The sequence below is a fragment of the Eulemur rufifrons genome, chromosome 4 (assembly GCF_041146395.1).
Source record: "Eulemur rufifrons isolate Redbay chromosome 4, OSU_ERuf_1, whole genome shotgun sequence".
Lineage (NCBI taxonomy): Eukaryota > Metazoa > Chordata > Mammalia > Primates > Lemuridae > Eulemur > Eulemur rufifrons.
In genome coordinates this window covers 58,884,274-58,905,444 of record NC_090986.1, presented here as the reverse complement: position 1 = coordinate 58,905,444, position 21,171 = coordinate 58,884,274, and the positions used below count along the sequence as shown (strand labels likewise).

The window sequence follows — 21,171 nt, the reverse complement described above, 5'->3', positions numbered from 1 at the left end:
CATTTGAGTTAATATTTGGCAGGAGATATCTGGAGCCAGGGGCAGCTCACAGAGCGGGGCTCAGGAACAAGGCGTGGGCAGTGACTCAGGTTCCTGGGTGCCCTGACCCTTCTGGGTGGGTCACAGGTTCCCTGGCCACTTCCTCTTTCCCCATACATGGGCCGTGGGGAAATCCCCACCAGGCACTATAAGAAGCCCCTGGGGTCCGTGCAGAGCCAGCGGCTCCTGCCCAGAGGACAAGATGAGGCCGGGCCACCCCTTTCTTCTAGCCCTTTTGCTCTTCCTGGGCCAGGCTGTAGGGGATTTGGGGGATTTGGATTTCCTGGCCTCCACCCCTGACTCCAGCTCCTTCTTGGGCTTTGACTCCGGCTCCAGCTTTGGCTCCAGCACCAGCCCCACCTTCTTGGGCAGCAAAGCTCCCCCATCCCAGGTGAGGAGACCCCAGAGTCTGAGTGAGCTGTGTTCATTCCCTTCCTCTCGCTTTTTGGGGACCTGAATACAATTTCACGGATGGCTAGACCTGGGCCACTCTATAAGATTTAAGGCTCCTTTTGTTGACTATAGGTGCCCTGGAAATGAATTAAAATGTAGGTGAAATAATTAAATTGTGAGCAAGAGAGACGACCTCTCATTTCTCCAGCTGGGGGGGTTTTGAGAAAGAATCTATGCTTTCAAGAGGTTCTCAAACCTGTCTGCATGTTAGACTAGGCGGTGAGGGGTACTCTAAAAGCACAGACTCTTGGGGTCTGTACTTTTTAAAAAATCATCCTGCACAGATGTTTAAAAATCAGATTTAAATTTTTTTTTAAATTTTAAATTATTATGGGTACATAACAGTTGTATATAATTATGGGGTGCATGTGATGTTTTGATACAGGCATACAATGTGTAATAATAATCCAATCAGGGTAACCAGGGTATCCATCACCTCATGCATTTATCATTTCTTTATGTAAATATCAGACATTTTAAAAAACCTCTTCCCAGGTGATTCTAATCTGCAGCCTGGACTAAGAGCTCTTGGGAAAGGGGCCCTGCTACTACTAGCAGCTCCAGGAAAGTTTGTCCAGTTGATTTGCTGCCCAGCAGGGACCCTGCGGATGGTGAACAGTGGCCCTCAAGGGAGTCAGAGAGAGCCGGATGCTCTAGTTGGAGCCCTGACAGTTTCTCTTGGCCTAGTTTGTAAAGGAGATGGGTGTCAGAAATAAGGGGAGGACTTATTGGTCTTTAGGAAAGTGAACATTTCCCCAGGGAGTGTTAACTCTTTTCAATCTTCCTTATAGGGAATTGTTAAGGCCATTTTCAGCTCTAAACAACAGCAGCAACAAACAAACAAAACCAAAAAGTCATGCATTACAAACAGACTGGTCCAGTGAGGCTAAGTATACTAAAGGCATAATGAGCCCAGTCCTTAGGGGATGTCCTCTTCCCATCTCCTTTAAAGCAGAGGGAATAGGCTTGGAGGGGGTGAGAGGTTGGGGGGCAAGAAGCAGTTATGCACTTCACCTCTGGGCCTTTCTGCAGGAGGTCCACTCTGCAAAACCTCCTGGGCTCTCCTTGCTAAGGTATGACTTGGGGTGGGGAAGTCTTAACATCTTAATCCTGTACTTCTAGGATCTTTACTCACAGGTCAGGTAGCTGCTTACCTGAGTATGTCTGAATGTAAGGGTGAATGGGAAAAGGGGAGGAAAAGGCTTTGGTTTGTTTTCATTTTCACCATCAGGAATACATACACAATAAAAATTTGGTGATTAGCAAATGTTTTGGATAGGGCCTAGATAGAAACAGTGGCAATGATATTTACTGTCTGCTTAATAAATGCCAGGACTAGGTTAAGTACAGAATATATATTATCTTATTTAACCCTAAGACATAGGTAAAATTAATGATCCCATTTTAGAGATTTGAAGACTGAGGCTTAGCAAGATAAACGCATTGGGTTAAAGTCACTAAGCTAGCAAGTTATATAGCTCAAAATTAGTCTGTCCATTCTCATCACCATCTCTCCATATGTAGATTTCTTTATTTCCAGGGAGTATAGATGAGAATTGCTTATTTTTAAGAGGAGAAAGGTTTGGGAATCATGAATATGCACAAAGATTCTTTGTAGCCAGAAATCAGATGCATAATTTTACTCCATGATACTAAATGATTTCTGGGGATGATCAGAATTGGTTAGCATTTTTATTTTTTGGAGTGAGGTTAACAATAATAATTTATTATGAAGATTTATCACAGTCAGAAACCAGCATTTGGGTAAGATCATCAGCTAAAATAATAGAAATTAAAATAACAGTCAAGAAATAGAGAAATCCAAAATTCCTATTGTCTGGTAAAGAGACAACTATCTAGAAATAGATAAGAAATGGTAGTTAAATTGTACTTAGATTTTAATTTCCTTCCTAGTTTACTTATCTCCCTCTGGTGAGTCAGTTATCACAACTCCAACTTTTTTTTTTTTTTTTTTTTAATAGCGGACCAGGAGTCAATTCCACTATAAACCTAATTTTCTGGGGCTGGTTGTCAGCTTGATGAGCTCTTTGGAAAGTGGTGGAAAAACCCTTTTATAACTGTCATTGAGCAAGTTCCAAACGTATCATTTTCTGTACTTTGAAAATGTGGAGTACCATTATTTTATGCCTTGAATCTTTGTCGGCACTTAGACTTGGCTGCTAATGAGAGCTGATTGTAACCTTAAATCACAAATGTGAGCAGCACCTTCTGCTGTAAGTGTTCAGAGTATGCTCCATGCCTCAGATATCACTCTCCAAAGGAGGGGCTGCTACAGGGTCCTCAATTCCCAGATGAGGAAAAGGCCCAAAGCTCAGCTCCACATGGCAACTGGCATAGTTGAAACCACAACGAGTGACGCGCTTTTGTCATCAGACTACTGGGCTGGTTGAGAAAACCACTAGGGCCTTCATAATGGTGGTGGGCCTGACTCCTGGGCAGCAAGTGGGTCTTAATCCATCTCCCGAATGCCAGAGCCTGGCATGCTACAGACATCAGCAAATGTTAATTGAACACATGCTGCATGAGAACCTACCCATACAGGGTGTCTCATGGGACCTGCAGGGTCCTATTTGCCCTCCACAAGTGGGATCACATATCCTTCCAAAGGCCAAGGGACATGCACTACTAGTCAACCTCCCATCCCCCACGTTATATTCAGATGGAGTTTGAACATTTACCGCAGAGAGAGACTCATCACCATTAGCTTCATTGTCTTTGAATGCGAGGAGCAGAAATATCTCTAATGGGAGACACTGATCAAACTTATGGACCATTTTGATGTCAGCTGAGCATGCCGGGCTGATGATAAGCAGGATGGAAGCTGGGGAGTCCACAGCGTTGACACAGAATGTTCAATAGAAACCGATGGGATGGCTGTCAGTAGGGCTCATAATTATTTGCCTGTCTTTCAGGTGAACTTCAAGACTAAAAGTTGTTAGACAGTGGTTCCTAGTTGACTGTCTAGAGACTGCTTGATGTTATCCACTCTTTTTTGAGCTGGCAGAGCTTTTTAGAGAACTCTGAGAATGGTCCAATGCTGTCTTGTGCAGCTAATTAACCTCCTCTTGTCAAAATGCAATGCAAGATTTTTTTTCTAGACAGTTATTATACTAAGCTATTTCTTCAAAAGTCCATGATAAGTTGGTCCTTCCCGTAAAAGCCTTGGCATGCTTCAGCTGGAGGCTTTCTATCTTCAGAGAAAGAAATAAAGCCGGTTTCAAGGGAAGCTGGCTTCTCTGCCAGGCTCCTGGTATATCTTGTCCAGTCTTTATTCATCTCTGGCAAAGACTCTTCCCCTATCCAACCCTGTACCCCTACCCCCATGTTCAGCATAAACCTGCTTGTCTATTATCTGTACTCCCCAATTCCTGCAGGTGTGGGGATGTGATTGGAAAAGAAAATTGAGACCAATGTCAGGTCTTTTGACTGTATACATATAGAGACTGACATTCCAATGTCAGGAATTTTGACTGTATACATATAGAGACTTCTGGATACACACATGCATATTTTTCTTTTTGCTCATCTTAAAGAAGCTTAGGTTAAAAAAACAACTTAGTTGTGAAAGCCTAGATTGGCTGAAAGATCACTGATAAAATGGGTCTTGATTATAGAAGTGTCTAGGCCCAGCGAGTTCGGGAGTCATGCAGCTTGGTAGACATTAAATGCACAGAACACACAACCTCAGCTGCAGCCAGCTGACCTGAACTTTGAGAGGCATGGCCTGAGTCTCTTCAAATTCTGAAAACCATTGCTTTCTCCTTAGTAGTTTCATAAAAAGTCCCTTCAGGCTGATGTTCCACAGGTGAGCTTTGGGTTGGTCTTCAGATGAGATCATTAAAAGGCACAGCCAGTCAGCTGCCAAGAGTCGCTCTGAAAGGCAATAGTAGTAATAAAAAAATGTTAATCGTGCCGGGATCCCCTTGGGGAAGTTCAAAGGGGCAAAAGAAAAATAGGATCTTTCCAGCCTGTCATTTGAAAATATGCAGCAGCACTGAAGTGTGAGCCTGAATATCTTAAAGAAACATCAAATATTTTAAAATGACTTTTCTGCAAGTGGTAAGCTGGAAAACTTTTATTTAAAAAACTTTGCACGAAACGTTCAAACATACACACTGTTCAGTTTTAAACACATGGCTGGTTTGTTTGCATTTTGAAGGATGTTAATTATGTAATTTCCCAGGTGAAGAGAGGATATGAATTTGCACTGTATATTTTCCCTGTAGCCACATCCTTGACGGTTCTCTCATTCCGATTGGGAGGAAGAGGATTGGGGTTGGGGTGAAGGTAAGGAGAGGAAAATGAGTAACAGAAGGAAAGAGAAAGTGGTACTTACTGATCACCTGCCCTGTGCCAGGGACTTGGCTCACATTACTGAGGACAACCTGTGAAGCAGGTTATCTCTGTTTTACAGATGCAGGAAAGACTTGAGGTTTCACATCTAGTGAGGGCTAGAACTGAAATTCAATCTTAGAACTCTCATTGCCTCTTTATTTCCCTTCCCTTGCATAGAGAGAGTAATAATTTCCTTTAAGACTCCTCAAGAATGGAGAATCTTCCTTTTGGTAAAGGCTGCTGACAGAGTGGTTTAGTCCAGCAGGTGGAAAGGTGGCTGAATGCTATGTGTGGTCACCATCTGTGAAAACATGGCAGTTTTTCTTGTTTCTATGATTTTATTCATTTATGTGTTGAACTCCATTTGCTTGCCTTTAAGTGTTCTTTTGAAAGACCAATTTCTGGCCTTCCCGTTGCCAAAAAGCTCCCTCTCCTGCCTATTACTGATGTTCAACGTGTTATTATTTACAGTCACTTTCCAATTTCACCGGCTCCGTGGATGACCGTGGGACCTGCCGCTGCTCCGTTTCCCTGCCAGACACCACCTTTCCCGCGGACAGAGTGGAACGCTTGGAATTCACAGCTCACATTCTTTCCCAGAAGTTTGAGAAAGAGCTCTCTAAAGTAAGCATTTTCTTTTGAAGCAGTATCTTGATAGGAACAAACAAACAAAACAAAGCTTTTTTTTAACTTAGGATTTTATGAGCAACCATTCTTCACGGTATCAAAGACAGCACATTTGTATCCTATGGAGGTTTTAGCATTTATTTTATAGTACACCTATGGAGTTCTTTATAGCAGGGAAAATGAGAGCACAGGAAGAAAATGGGGTCAAGATTACTCATGCCAGGGATGAAAACTCACTTGAGTACTGTGGTACTCATGCAGTTGGGAAGAGGCCTTGAGCTCGCCCTGCAAACCCCAACCTGCAGTTTTTATTTTGTTTTGTTGTTTTTTCTTCCTTTTGGTTTAGATCCTCCCTCCGGCTTTGCTTTCTTTTCTTTCCTCTCTTCCATCCTCTTTAGTTCTAGCTTGTCTCCCTTCTCTTTCACCTTTCTTCTATACCTGTTCCATTCCCTATTCCTTCCATTTCTTATTCCCATGGCTTCAATGGGAACAGACTTCTTTAACTTTATGAACCTCATTTTCCCATCCTTTGTGTACCCCTTCTAAGCTCTCTTTCCCTTTCCTTCTTAATTCTTTTATTTTGGATGCTTTCGGTCTTCTCTTACTTTTAGATGATGCTTTCTCCTTCTTTCTTTCCTCTTCCTCCTCTTCCCTTCCCCCAAACTTCCTTCCTCTTACCCTCCTTCCCTCTCTCCCTCTTCCCTTTTTCCCCTCCTGTTTAATTAGTACAATTTGCTCCCTTCCTTCCCTCTCTCCCTCTCTTTCTTGGTGATTACCCTCTATTGTCTCAGCAGGAACATTACATTAAATGTGTCCAACATTAGACCAAAATTGAAGGCTTCCCTGGGAATTTGAATCAAGACTAATAGGTTTCTCAGCCTTGGTAAAAACTCTGGCCGGAACTCTCTGATTACCGCTTTTCTCCAGCCAGAAGGAGTAATCCTAAAGGGTTTGCCCTTCTCTGAGCTGGCTCAGGCAAGAATGTGACTTGGCGTTCCAGTTTTGACCCCTTCCACCTTTTCAGCCAAGTTAAAAATCAATTAGAAAAGGCTCCTATTTTCCGCACAGGTGAAGTCCAACCTAGGCTATAATCACATTATACATTATTTAGTACAACTCCATTAATTTACAGGGAGCTCTGGCTTTACTACAAGATTCAAAATAAATTTTCCTGAGAAATTTGAGCTAAGCCACCTCAACATTCAACATAGTTATCCTTTAAGACAAAAATTATAGTGAGGCTGAGACCCTACTTTCAACCTGAATTGGTAGATAAATATTCTAGGTTTAAATGAGTGCCCAGGAAAATGTGTTTGACTACTCCAGGAACCTAGCTTCTTAAGAAATAAAGTGTCCTTGAATTAATCAGCAGAAAAGGCACAGCGCTAAATTATAAATTCTAACCATTAATATTCATAGCCTTATTCCAGCATAATCAAGTACAGATAAGAAGTTATGCATAAAAACATAACAAGTAGAGGAAAATCCTAGGTAAAGATCTTTTCGGTTAGAGTCATTTGCTTTGAAATAGTGGAAGTTACTGATTTGCATGTCGCCTTTGCTAGCAGCAGTGTGAAGGGCAGTTTGAAACCTCATGCTGCTTCAGGGAGAGTATGTGGCTTGCCAGGTTTGTGAATATAGGACATTTAATTCTAATCCTGTAAGGGGGCAGGTAGCGTCTGCTTTGTTAATAATTGGCAGGGAAGAAGTGCAGAGTAGGTGGGAAAAATTTTAGTTCTGAAAAGTGTCAGTAGCTGGTCCTAAAAAAATTTGTGATTGACGCCTAAGAAAAAATGTACTTGCCAGCTGGGATTTACATAATCGATCTGGTGTGACAGGTGATAATAACAATAATAATAGTAGCAGCTTTTGTTTGTGCCTTTCCAAATGCTTCCAGTTCTATTCTCTTCTCAAGCATCCGTTTAAGGCAGATAGGCCAGGTGGTCCCTCTCCCATTCTAGGGATGGAAATACTGAGGTTCATAAAAGTAAAGGGTCTTGCTCAAGATCATTCCTCTCTTGGCTGGGTAAGCCAGGTTGGGAATTTTGGTCTTCTGTATCCATCCAGGTCTCTTTCCTTTTGGTTATACTGTTTTCATCTTCCTGGGCAGACTCAAGAAGAGATGCAGTAGGTCAGTAATGCCTTCAAATCCAAAGTTATCTCTCTAGCTGAAGGCTTTTGAATTTCCAGGTGAATTATTATAGCTGTTCCTAGGTTGCCTTGGAAATCATCATTTATCTGGGGGCCTGGGAGAATGCCTATTTAGGTCAGGCCAGTAGCAAAGGTTTTTTGACTGCCTTACATTGATTCATTATCTGCCAGTACACACAGAAGACAGGGAGCTGCCTCTGCATAAGATGCTGAAAGTGGCCGGGCGCGGTGGCTCACGCCTGTAATCCTAGCACTCTGGGAGGCCGAGGCGGGTGGATCGCTCAAGGTCAGGAGTTCGAGACCAGCCTGAGCGAGACCCCGTCTCTACTAAAAATAGAAAGACATTATATGGAAAACTAAAAATCTATATAAAAAAAAAAATTAGCCGGGCATAGTGGCACATGCCTGTAGTCCCAGCTACTTGGGAGGCTGAGGCAGTAGGATCGCTTAAGCCGAGGAGTCTGAGGTTGCTGTGAGCTAAGCTGACGCCACGGCACTCACTCTAGCCTGGGCAACAAAGTGAGACTCTGTCTCAAAAAAAAAAAAAAAAAAAAAAAAAAAAAAAAAAAAAGATGCTGAAAGTATTTTATACTTTTCTGTTGTTTATGATACATCCTCTTGTGACTACACTTAGAAAGGGGACGGCACAAAAGGCAACTGAGGATTTTCTCTTTCTCTGGGGGCTTTTGGTCTTTGGGGCAAGTTATTTAATACAATGCTTTTGCTAATAGATCTTCATGCATGACAAGATGGAGGTAGCCTGGGAGACATTAAAGCAACCCATAAATAAACAACATTGATTGAGCAATGTTTTGTGCAGTGAAATATAGTAAATTAAAAGGTCAGATTGAAAAACACTGAAATCAGTGTTTATTAATCTCTGTAATTTATAGGGTCTCCATTTGCTATGCACATTATCTCTAATCTTTACAATAATCTTAAGCCCAAGATCATCAACCCTAGTATACAGGAAACTAAGGCTTAGAGAAATTAAGTGATTGCCCTACTAAGTCCTGAAGTCAGATTTGAGCCCAGGTGGTCCAGCTCCAAAGTACTTTATATGTTATATTTATTTTAAAAGATATATTGAAAATAACAATATGTTGCAAAGTAAATTTACTTATTTCAAATAATCTGGCCATAGTTGTGATCACAAGTTATGAGGGACTGGCAGAAACATGAACCAGACTAATGCTTTAGCTTAATAGCCAGTTGCACTACATTCTTTTTTATTACAAGATGGCATTTATTACAAGAAGCAATAACAGCCACTGCAAAACAAACCTCCAAACAAAGTTTATTCTACATCAATAACATAGTACGTGTATGCACACAAAATAAAATGGAAGCTCTGAATGTTAGACTGGTGGTTTAAAAGCAAACATAGATGAACGTTCTAACTCTCAAACTTGTAGTCATGAGGAGCTTCAAGGTAAAGATGTCATATAGGTTTGCGTCCCTCAGGGCTAGACCCATATTCTTGCTAGAATGTTTAGCAGTGTTCCTGGCCTCTGCAAGCAGGTGGCATCCACCCACCCCCAAGATGTGACAAACCAAAATGTCTCTAGACATTGCTGAATGTTCCATGGGTATAAAATCAACACCCCACTCCCACCCTCCATTGAGAACTACTGCTCTAGATCTCAATACAGCCATGCATCACTTAAAGACTTAAAGGGGGGGCATTCTGAGAAATGCACTGTTAGCCGATTTCGTCACTGTGAGCATCATAGTTCATAGTGTACTTACACACAGCTAGCTGGGTACCACACACCTAGGGGCTGTGGTATAGCCCATTGCTCCCAGGCTACAAACCTGTACAGCATGTGACTGTACTGAATCCTTCAGGCAATTGTTACACAATGGTAAGTATTTGGGTATCTATATATACCTAAACACAGAAAGGTACAGCAAAAATATGGTATTATAATCTTGTGGGACCACTGTAGTGTATGTGATCTGTCATTGATTAAAACATCATTTTGTGGCTGGGCGTGGTGGCTCATGCCTGTAATCCTAGCACTCTGGGAGGCCGAGGTGGGAGGATCGCTTGAGCTCAGGTGTTCAAGACCAGCCTGAGCAAGAGCAAGACCCCATCCCCACTAAAAATAGAAAAAAATAGCCAGGTATGGTGGCATGCACCTGTTGTCCCAGCTACTGGGGAGGCTGAGGCAGAAGAATCCCTTGAGCCCAGGAGTTTGAGGTTGCTGTGAGCTAGGCTGATACCACGGCACTCTAGCCTGGGCAACAGAGTGAGACTCTGTCTCAAAAAAAAAGGGTCATTTTTGTGGTGAATGATTGCATTTTCTGGAAGAGGAGGAATGCACTAAGTGCTAGACACATCCCTGGGCAAGCAGGGCTGCCTCTACTGAGACCACACCTCCTAGGAAGAGCTGGCATGTTCCCAGAACTGTCACACCAACTCAACGATACAGATCCATACATGGGAAAGGTGTGTACTAATAATTTGCTTAAACTAGTAAAGCTCACACTGTGAAGTCTTTCTGGCCCATCCTCAAATTCCTTCCCACCTTCTATAACTCATGGATGATTCCAGTTTTCCTGAATATCACCACTGAGCTTCCTTGAAATGTCAGCTGAAAGAACCTCAACAATTTTTTGCAAACAGATCTTCAGGGACTCTTCCTTTTGCGGCTGAACTAGGGTAGGCACACCACACATGCTCATAGGTTGCAAACTCCAGATTATGCTTTGGTTTTCTGTGAGAATCTGGGAGAGCCACATTTTATTTAGCAGGGCTGACAGTTGAATCACTCATTTCTGTAGAACAACAGCTGCGCTGTGCCACCAAAAATGTTCCAGGAAAGCTGAGGGTGTATCATTTGTTCCAAGAGTTGGCAAAGCCAAATGCCAACAAGCATATTCATTTCTCAGACTTCCATTTCTGCAATGGATTGGCACTTTATTTATTTATTTTTATCATAGGCAAAGTTTTATCCCCGATTTTTTAGAAATTGAAACCTGGCCACCTTATAGCTATGCGTACTCTTGAGGGGGACTTGTTAGGTTTTATATATAGTCGGCCCTCCATCTCCTTCGGTTCTGCATCTGTGGAGTCAATCAACCTCACACTGAGAATGTTCAGGAAAAAAGCCCAATAAAAATAATACAACAATAAAAAATACTAATTAAAAATACAGTCTGACAATGATTTGCACAGAATTTACATTGTATTAGGCATCATAAAGGATCTAGAAATGATCTAATGTGTACGGGGGGGATATGCATAGGTTATATACAAGGACGCTTCCATTTTATATAAGGGACTTGAGCATCTGTGGATTTTGGTATCCATGGCGGGGGAGGGGTGTTCCTGGAAACAGTCCCCCTTGGATACTGAGGGGCGACTGCATATTTATTTTAACCCTCCTATCCACCAAAATGTCACCAGCCTCATCAGCCTCCAAGTGATGGTACATCTGATGGCAGTGAGCATCAGTTGCCCGAGGAGATACACTAGCAGTGCCAAGGGCTGTATTTTCAACTTTCATTAAAATCCTCTCTGCCTGAAGCCCTAGCCCTTTAGGTCTGTGGCCTATGAGTCTACTCTAATTTGCACAGTGGGGTTAAGTAGAAGGGCTAAAATGACAGAAGTTAGGGCTGCCTTTGGTATTAGAAGGATTAGAGGCCAACATCTGGCTCTGAATTCATCCAGGCGCTGTGGATCAGCTACTTGACATTAATGTAGTTTGGGGCAGAGTATCACTTATGTTCAAATTTTTAAAAAGAATGTAAAACCAGAAACTTTTAATGAGCAGGTCCTTAAAAAAGCCACGACATTTCCTTTAGAGATCAGATACAGAAGAAAACCACCAACTGTGTTTATTAAAATATCCATTTGGAGATTCCAATTATACACTAAACCACCAAGGGGATTTTTGGAAGTATTTTAACTTAATGATCAGACATTCAAATATATGCAACAAATGTGTAATTTAAAGGTCTGATTGCAATAATCAGTTCTTGGAATAAATGTGGGCGCACTTAATGAAACGTGCACTTCACAGCGCGCACACACACATATTGTGTAGTAGGTTGGATCTTTATGCCACTTGTAAAAGGTAAAGGGGCTCAAAACTCATTGCCTGGTGATCAAAGAAGGAATTCTAATTAGTGCCTTTCTTCCTCTTCTAGAAAATGCTTTGATTTAGAGCAGTGGTTCTAAATGGAGGGAGAGCGGTGGCGGCGGTGGTGATTCTGTCCCCAGGAAACATTTAGCAATGTCCAGAGACATTTTGGGTTGTCACAGTTGGGTTGGGATTTTCATCTAGAGGCCAAGGATGCTGGTTAATATCCTACAATCCACAGCACAGCGCCACAAGAAATAACAATTCAGCCCAAAATGTCAATAGTGCTGAGGTTGAGAAACCCTGATTTAGAGTATGTGCATTGAGGGAGGACTGATAGCAAGAGACTCTGATTCAAACCAGGTTAGTTTGGGGAGCTAATGTCTTCAAATGTCAAAATGGAGGTTAAAATATACTTGCAAATGATGATTCTGAAGAAAATTTATTTTTAGTGTAGGTAAGTGCAAAATCCACTTCCCCGCACTTGTAGTAATAAGTTCTTTTTAACTTGTATTTGGATAGATTTTTAAAAATCTAGTTAAATATATTTGTGATCCATCTCTTTGCAAACAACAATGATTTTCAGGAATCAAGTAGTCCTCAAGGGCTGGAGGAAAGTGGTGTGATATCACTCTGGGAACTGACTTGAGCTTTTTGATTCCCTTTCAGGTGAAGGAATACGTCCAGTTAATCAGTGTGTATGAAAAGAAACTCTTAAACCTAACTGTCCGCGTCGAGGTCATGGAGAAGGATACCATTTCTTACACTGAACTGGACTTTGAGCTGATCAAGTTGGAAGTGAAGGAGATGCAGAAATTGGTCATTCAACTGAGGCAGAGTTTTGTTGGAAGCTCAGAAATTGTTAACCAGCTGGAAGTGGAGGTAAGGAGTGAACTCACTTCTTAGTATAGGATAATCAATTCTCTTCAGTGACCATAAGCAAGTGCTAGGACTGGGATATGAATCTCTCTCTTCTGACTTCTATTCTCTACTCTCTCACGGTCACGTGGTATATCCCATGTTCTGTTTTGGATGGATGCCCGTCTTTGAATAGTAAGTTAAGCACATTGACTTAGGAGCAGATGTTGGCTAATGGTCAGAATCCTGTCCCAGAACCAAATGGACTTTGAACTTCTCTGGAAAGGAAGTGATGAGGTGACATGAATTTGAACAACTGTCCATGGCCAAGCTAGATCAGGTGTCCTCTCTGCTCTGAATTTATCCGCATGGGACTAAAAATCCACAATTTACCTGATTGCAAAAGGTCTGTTTCTCCTTTTGAATCACTATTTAATCCTTGATCCCTCTTGGAATCCTTCTCCACATACTGACAACCCCCTTTAGGAAATTTCTTGTGAGTGTGTTTTAGTGAAGCCTTTTAAGATCTGTGGATAAAGCCATCACATTAATGTTACGGTTGGGTAATTTATATCAACAAGAATTTACTAGCACAGTCATGACATGGGCTATAATAGAGAATTCTGGTTACGTATTTTAGAATTTAAGTTTTCTCTGACTCTCACCATTCATTGGGAACTTAATTATAATCCCACATGAGTAAACACGAGTTTATAGGGGAAGGTTATTAGAAATGGACTTTAATGGACATTTGTGGATGCTTAGAATGAGCCTGTGCTCTATTATTAAAGCTGTTAAAATCTTTGCCATTTTCTTCTTGTCACACACATCTGCCTGAGATCTGACAGGCATTCATGCTAAACCATGAAATGTATGCTTCCAAATGAAACCATTCAGAAGAATCTCTGGTGTGTTCTCTTAGCAATGTTTCACTAAATGACAAATGCAGCCCTGGAATGTTTATGAAAGAAATTGCACAATAATATAAAACCACTCTGAATTTGTATTTCCTTAGATAAGGAATATGACTCTCCTGGTAGAGAAGCTCGAGTCGCTAGACAAAAACAACGTCCTTGTCATTCGCCGACAAATCGAGGCGCTGAAGAAAAAGCTGAAGGAGTGTGAGGCCTCCAAAGGCGAAGGGTCTCTCGCCACCCCTCCTCCTCCCTCTCCGGGTAAGCACACCACATTTTTACCACTTGAGCCAGGCCCCATGGCGAGCCGTGAGTGCAGTGGGGAAGGGATTTGGGACTGCAATGGTGAAGCAAGAAGGATGGAATTCTCGCAGATCTGGGTTTACTCTTCCATGTTTAAAATCTCCCCCCACAGCAAGTAGTTCTGCGTACTCTCCCATTCTGGGGCTGACAGAGGAAGAGCACACAGAATGAGTTAATTTGAACAAAACCCACAAGTTACACGTATTCCCTTCACATTTAGTAACAGGAAAAAAACCCTCTATGGTGATGGAGGAGCTATGGGGGCCCTTGGGGAAAGCCCCCGGAATGTATGTGGCATCCACTTTCCTGTGAATTATAAGGCCTAATTGGCTCACTTACCTGATTAGCTGGGTTTATGCCCTGAATACTCCTGCCCTCCCTCTCTCCTTCCGCTCTCTTTTCTCCTCTTTAATTTTCCCTTTGTTCTCAACATGAAGTGCATGTTGAGCACATGCTATATTGTGTGTCCTGGGATTCCTTAAGGATTGAAGGAATGGCCCCCACATATCGTGGTTCTTGTGGGTGTGTCTTGCTGTCCCTCTGGGACTGTGAGTTCCTGGAGGGTAGGGTGGCATGTCACTCTCTAATGAATCTTCCTTGGGGTGAAGGACAGCACAGAGGTGGGCGACCTATAAACATGCCCACGACTGGTGGCCGTAGAACGTAGGGTTGCAGAGCATACATAGCTTTAGAATCCCCAAGACTTCCTGGCTATTCAGCTGAAGCAAAAAGATCCTTAATCTTCCCATTTGTAAAATGGGAGAATAATAGTACCTGCCTTGCGGGCTTGCTGTGGGGATGAACCAACACTTGCGAAGCTCAGAGCTGTGTACTCGGCACTTATACACTGGCAATAGATGTTATTAGTAATGATGATAATTGAACTGAAAACCTTGCTGTGAACAGAAGCAGGGCCGGATCCTTGTGCCCTGCAGTGCCTCCCTCCAGGTGAACTAAAGGCAGCCTCTCGGCCACAGCATTCAGCCCCGTCCTTTAGAGACATCGAGGTCATGGGGGCCTTTTCTCTGCAGATCCTGAGCATCTCAGCCTGAATGGGAACTGTATCTTTTCATCAAATCATACAGCCTTTTAATTTTAATTAATTCTAATTCTCACTCCTGTTTCCTTTTAGACTGCACCTTTCTGGATCCTTGTCCGTACATACAGCTGGTTTCTTCAAGGTTTCAGTCAGATCTGGCCATAGGTAGAGGCCTCTTGGTCTTGCTTAGGGGACTCTTTCTCCTCCCCCTGCAACTGGGACTCTGTCCTAGTATGACATACAGGGGAGGTTTAGAGCACAGACCACAGTGTCCTCTGTACTAAACTCAGACTACATTTGGTCTGGGATCAGTGGTGTAGATACACGTAGGAAATGTGAACTGGATCTGCTGGGCCGTGGGGGCTCACTGAGGCAGGATTAAAAGCTGTGACAACTGAAAATACCTGAATGACCCCTTGTCCCAAGAAAATCGTCCTTAAGGAATAGATTTCTCTGGCACAATTTTCTATGTATCCCTTAGAATGAGGACATTGTAGAGCAGGAGGTAATTAAATTAACATTCAGGGCCATCTGACTTAGCCCCATGGTGTCTCAGAGGAGGGGACTCGGGTGGCCAGGATGCTGCTTTTCCTGAGGCCAGACAGTTGGTGACGGGGCTGAAGCTGCAATGTAAGGGGCTTCTCTCCTGGTCAGCTCTGGACCCACGGTGCTGGGCGGCCGTAACCCAAGAATGAGGGTGGGGGAGAAAACGCACTGCTTAGCATCTAGGGAGCAAAGCAAGTGAGTCTGTTGGATTTTTTGTTGTTGTTGTTAAATTGTTTTTTCCAGAACTTTCCCCTAGGCCCTCACACTTAGGCTTTGGTGATCCATCCCTGCTCAGCTGTGTTGTTTAAGCAAATTGGACCCAGATTTCCACTCACTTTCCCACAACCTTGGCTGTACCTGAATCCCTGCCAAGCCACCTGGCTCTCCGCCAGGTTTGTTCATATTATATTTATGATGTTTATATTAAACTGACTTTTGGTCATGTTTTTAAATCAATTTCTTTCACTTGCTCTCTTTCTGTTTGGATTGGTTGATAATGCAGAATTGGAAAATCCCCAGGCACCGCAAAGTTGTGAGCCTGTGGAGACTTTAATTAAAGTTACTCACTATTATGGGACTTTAAAATCTGGCCTGTCTGCTTTTTTCACTGCAGAGTTGCACAGAACAAAAAAAGACTAATATGCAAGTCTCAGCGCTAAAGTAATTCTGTGCTTTCTGGGCCTCCTCCTTGCAGCTACAGTTGCTAACCCTGTGGTCAGCTTGAACTTAGAGCAAGAACATGTATTTCAGGTTCCATAAAATATGCTTTAGATTTGTTTTTTGCTGCAAACAACTTCCTTTTCTGCTTCATTTCATAGAACTTCCTCATCTAAAATAATTGGCCTTCTACTCATTAACTTTTTTCCCCTTAAAACTTCAGTCTCTCTCTGTTTTTTCCTCTGAATCTAGCTGCCTGCATATAGGCCACACGTGACAAGAAGGCTTGGGGCCGATCACCATTTTGCTTGGTGTGCTGGGCTCTGTGCTAGGTATGCAGTGGGCACTCAGTAAGTGGTTGGTGATTGAATGGGGCATGAAAGACATGGGGTGACCTGCTAAAATCTCAAGCCTGGAGAAGAGCAGAGTGTTGAGTAGCGTATATCCAATGCTTCACAGTCAATTTAGTCTTAATCATTTTATAATTATGATCATTTTAATTGCCTAATTCTTATAAGTCAATCATATTCTTCTCTTGGCTCAAACAAAGTTCAGTTGCCCAGGTGAGAGAGTGCATTAAATAGATCCAAGATTAATTTTCCTCTGCAGGCATATAATTATTGGCTTTAAAAAAATGCTACTAATCATGACACTTTTAAAAAGCTAAGATAGACTACTTTAAAGTCTCCTGAACAGAGCTTCCTTGAATCTTTTCGGAATACCACGACATTATCTAACGAATTGCACGATGAAGAGATTGCCAACCAAGACTACATTTGTGTAGAGGGTTCCTCCTATCATGTTCTGTGAAAATCAGGCTCTTTGAAAAATCAAAACCTGATTAACACCAAATGATTTTTGCTTCTTTGCCTGTAGAGTAGCTAAAAGGGTACTCTGGCTCGTGACAGTTCTGTGCTGTGTTCTCTTCCACCAGAAAATGCAAAATGATTCCTTGGTCTTTCACAATTCTCGTATCATGGCTGGGCAATGGGTTGTTGCCCCAGGGCCAGGGTAAATGTGGGATGGGAAGGGTAGGAGGGCAATGAAGTGTGTCTAAGACCTTGAAATGAAGGAAGGGGCTGGGAAGGGGAGTGAGAGAGGGGAGGGTGGGGAGAAGCTCAGCCAAGCTGGGGTGGGGGATGGGGACCCTAAGGAGCAGTGGGCACTGGGCTGGCTGTCAATTTCAGTTTGCTGCCTGGAGTCGGGGAGGTCTGCCATAGTCTTTTTGCTGGTCTGCCACTGTTGTGGCCACATGTATAGTACTGGCCACAATGCTGAGTTCTTGTCCCTATTTCCACTTCCTTTCAACCATAGCCAGGGCCCTAAAAATGGCCCAAAGGGGACAGAGAGTAAAGGGAGGATAACAAATGAACAGGAGAGTGTTTACAAGTGGTTGGGAGGTAAGGAATAGAAATTTGAGTTTTATACAATTTCAATATTTATACTGGGTACAATTTTAATTTTCTGGTCAACTTATGAAATGAGCCATTATTATTAATATAATATTACTATACAATTATTAATATTAATAATAGTAATAGTACTATTAGCATAATAGTAATAGTAGTAGTGATAGTAATTTTTGAGCAGTTTATTTTGGTTCCTTCATGTCTAAAGATTTCTACATCAAGGACAGAATAGTTTATCTTTATCCTCATGAAAATGCTTGAATAAGTTATACGCATCATAAATTTTCCTTAAATATTTTGTTGCTGTTGGTTTGGAATATTTCCTTTCCAGAAAGGCAAGATTCAAATGAAGCAAACCATCCCTAAGTCTTTTAATCTGAAGGTAAAAAAAAAGTGACTTTCCTCAGAGTGAAGTGTAGTTGAATAAATAAGTTTTCAGGAAGATATTTTAGCTAGAAAATCCAGTTTGTAGCATATGGAAACTTGAACAATTTTTGTTATCATTAAACTGAACACACCGCTAACTTCATTTTAATAATTCATGCATTGTTTCATAAACAAAAGCAAACAAGCATTCATCTGAGAGATCACTTTTAGTAGAAGAAATAATAATTTATAATTTTATTTATTATTTCTTTAGTGGAAAGCAGTCTCTTGGCTGAACACACGTTGCTTTTTTATTTATGAAATGGCACATGCATTATTAAAATAAACCCGCGACTGTGTTCTGCTTAATGATATGCAAAATTATTTGAGGTTGGGTACAGAGTGGTTTCATTTCTCTACCTGTTGTATGGTTGGCTGGCTTTCTCACCAACTGTGGATTTATGAGAGCATTTAAGAAGCATGTATTTAATTCTGGGACCAAACAGCCCCAGCAGATTGGAAAAATAAAAGCAGAATTTCTAGTAATGGTTTCACCTTTGAGCAGTTCCTGAGTGAGGAGGGTGGAGAGGGGAAGTGTTTAGCAAGAAAGCAATGGGTCTTTCCATGCTGGACACAGCAGAGACTCAGGGACTAAGGCCTTGCCCCCCTCACCCCACACGGTGTTAATCTCATGCAACCCTTTGGAGCTTTGCTTTTGGCTCCAGCTCACCTTGTGTGTCTTTATGGCTCTTTGATTCCTGCCAAGCATTTGACACCAGATCCAGCAATTCATGTTCTGCGCCTTTCTCATCTCCTCTGCTCTGCTCTAAGCAGCAGGATAAGGGAAAATGACCACAAATGTACTTGAAGTTGGATTTTCTTTTTTATCCAATAAACTTTCTCACCAGTTTTTGAAAGACTATTTATTAAGATCCCAGAAAATGTGTGTTCACTCTCTGGATAGTTATTACAAAAATATTGGCAGAATTTTATTTTATTTTTTATAGCTCATAAACGCTCTGGGTTGGCAGACGTTTCGGAGGTAGTGCGATGTGAAGGGCCCATTGCCCAGCCTGAGTCATTTACCCAAGTGTTTCAGGGAATGCAGAGTCAATGGACCAGTGGTTCTGGTCCCACTTGATTGTACACACTGTGACAATGACAGTGTCAGAATGGGAAGGATGAAATACTTGCCTGTCATTCTATGGCACTGCAGCATATGGGTTATGAACAGCAGGACTCACCTCATAACTCTGCAGCGGGACGGTCGCCACGGGATTTATGTGATGGGCTAAGCACCGGTCACAGAGCAGGCAGCACTGCCCAAAAATAGCTTCATGGCTTCTCAAGGCTAAAATCCCACCATAGATCCCACCATCTTTCTGGATCTATAAAGTACTATATTTAAAACCTCTTCTACTGAGAATAGCTGACAGCAGGATTGGTACCTGGTGCAGATGTGCACTTGGGGTCCCAGGAAAGGGCAGAATGAGGTAGGACAAGAAGACTTGCCCAGGACTATCTTGTCCTTCATCACAATTCTCCCTGGGGTTGAACCTGGTGAACAGCACCTTTGGGATTTATGGAAATAGAGTAGGATTCTGGAATCATCTTGCTTTCTTGATTTTTCTATGAGAAAAAATGTAACAAGGTAATATTTGGAAAATGCTTTCTGATACCAGAAAATATATTCAATTCACCAAGTCCCTCTTTTCTCTCTCTGGGCCTTCAAGCTTTTAAAATATGATTCTTGGCAGTTTCATTACCCCCATTTTCCAGACAGAAAGCCCATCCGTGGAAGCAGAAGGCAGTTCTCTGTAGAGCCAACAGCGGAGGTTTTGGCTCTTCCCCATCAGAACCGCTGCTGTCATTGAACCTTGACAGGAGAAAAATATTTATGGGTTCCTTTGGTTCTTAGGATATTAAACTATTTGTATTCTGCCATTCATTTTCTCTAAGAAATCCCTTTTATTTTCTTGTCTGTATAGGGAGCTGCAGTCACGGTGGTGTGGTGAACATCAGCAGACCGGCTGTGGTTCAACTCAACTGGAGAGGATTTTCTTACAAGTACGGTGCCTGGGGTCGAGATTACTCTCCCCAGCATCCAGGAAATGGGCTGTATTGGGTGGCGCCATTGAATACAGATGCGAGACTGTTGGAATATTACAGACTCCACAGCACACTGGATGACTTGCTATTGTATGCAAATGCTCGACAAAATCGGATTACCTATGGCCAAGGTAGTGGTACAGCAGTTTACAAGAACAACATGTATGTGAACTGGTACAACACTGGGAACATTGCGAAAATTAACCTGACCACCAACAAGGTTGCTGTGACTAAAAATCTCCCTGGTGCTGCCTATAATAACCGTTTTTCATATGCTAATGTTGCTTGGCAAGATATCGACTTGGCTGTGGATGAGCATGGGTTGTGGGTGATTTATTCAACTGAAGCCAGCACTGGCAACATGGTGATTAGTAAACTCAACGACACCACACTTGAGGTGCTAAACACTTGGTATACCAAGCAGTATAAACCATCTGCTTCTAATGCCTTCATGGTATGTGGGGTTCTCTATGCCACCCGTACTCTGAACACCAGAACAGAAGAGATTTTCTACTACTATGACACAAACACAGGGAAAGAGGGCAAGCTAGACATTACAATACATAAGATGCAAGAAAACATGCAGAGCATTAACTACCACCCTTTTGACCAGAAACTTTATGTCTATAATGATGGTTACCTTCTGAATTATGATCTGGTCTTCCTGCAGGAACCCCAGGAAGCTGTTTAGTTGTTAGAGTGAAAGAGAAATAAAATGTTTGTTGAAAAAAATAGTCTTCTCTGCTTATTTAGATATCTTCAGGGAAATCTAAAAATATGTTTGTTTAATAGCAATATTTAGGTGCTTAGTTCTACCATGCTAGAGACCCAGGATATTTGCCCTGATTTGATGAGTTCCCTTGGGTGCCATCTGCCTTTTGGGATGTGTTTCTCAACTGAAACAAGGTCTTTCCAGGGTGGAAGTGTCAGGGGTCTTAGGGACATTATGGGTTCAATGAAGCCTACAGTAATGCGACATCTGGAAATTAAGGAATTTAAGAGAACTTAGTATGGTTTCTGGGGATTCTTTGCACAAGAGAGATTGCTCAATGACTGGTCCTCCATTGCATAGCCCTGCAAGTTCTTCCATGCTGGAAGGAATCTGGGGCTTAATTAGTCAGATTAATATCTGGACTGCCTTGAGGGACCAAATCTCCAACTTTTTTTTTCTTACCAGCTTCTGGAATGATGCTTTATATGTGGCACATATGCAAATTTGGCATACTTATATTGTACCTGTAAAGTGCTCCGAGTTT

General features: G+C 42.1%; 1 protein-coding gene across 1 annotated transcript; it reads left to right on the top strand.

The window, feature by feature from the left end:
* The first annotated feature begins 241 nt into the window (after positions 1–241).
* Positions 242–20,649, top strand: OLFM4 (olfactomedin 4). The gene is made up of 5 exons (XM_069467193.1): positions 242–430; positions 5,320–5,472; positions 12,384–12,596; positions 13,588–13,747; positions 19,795–20,649. Exons 1-5 carry the CDS (start codon positions 242–244, stop codon positions 20,604–20,606), a joined length of 1,527 nt encoding a protein of 508 aa, XP_069323294.1. The 3' UTR covers positions 20,607–20,649.
* Positions 20,650–21,171: the final 522 nt, after the last annotated feature.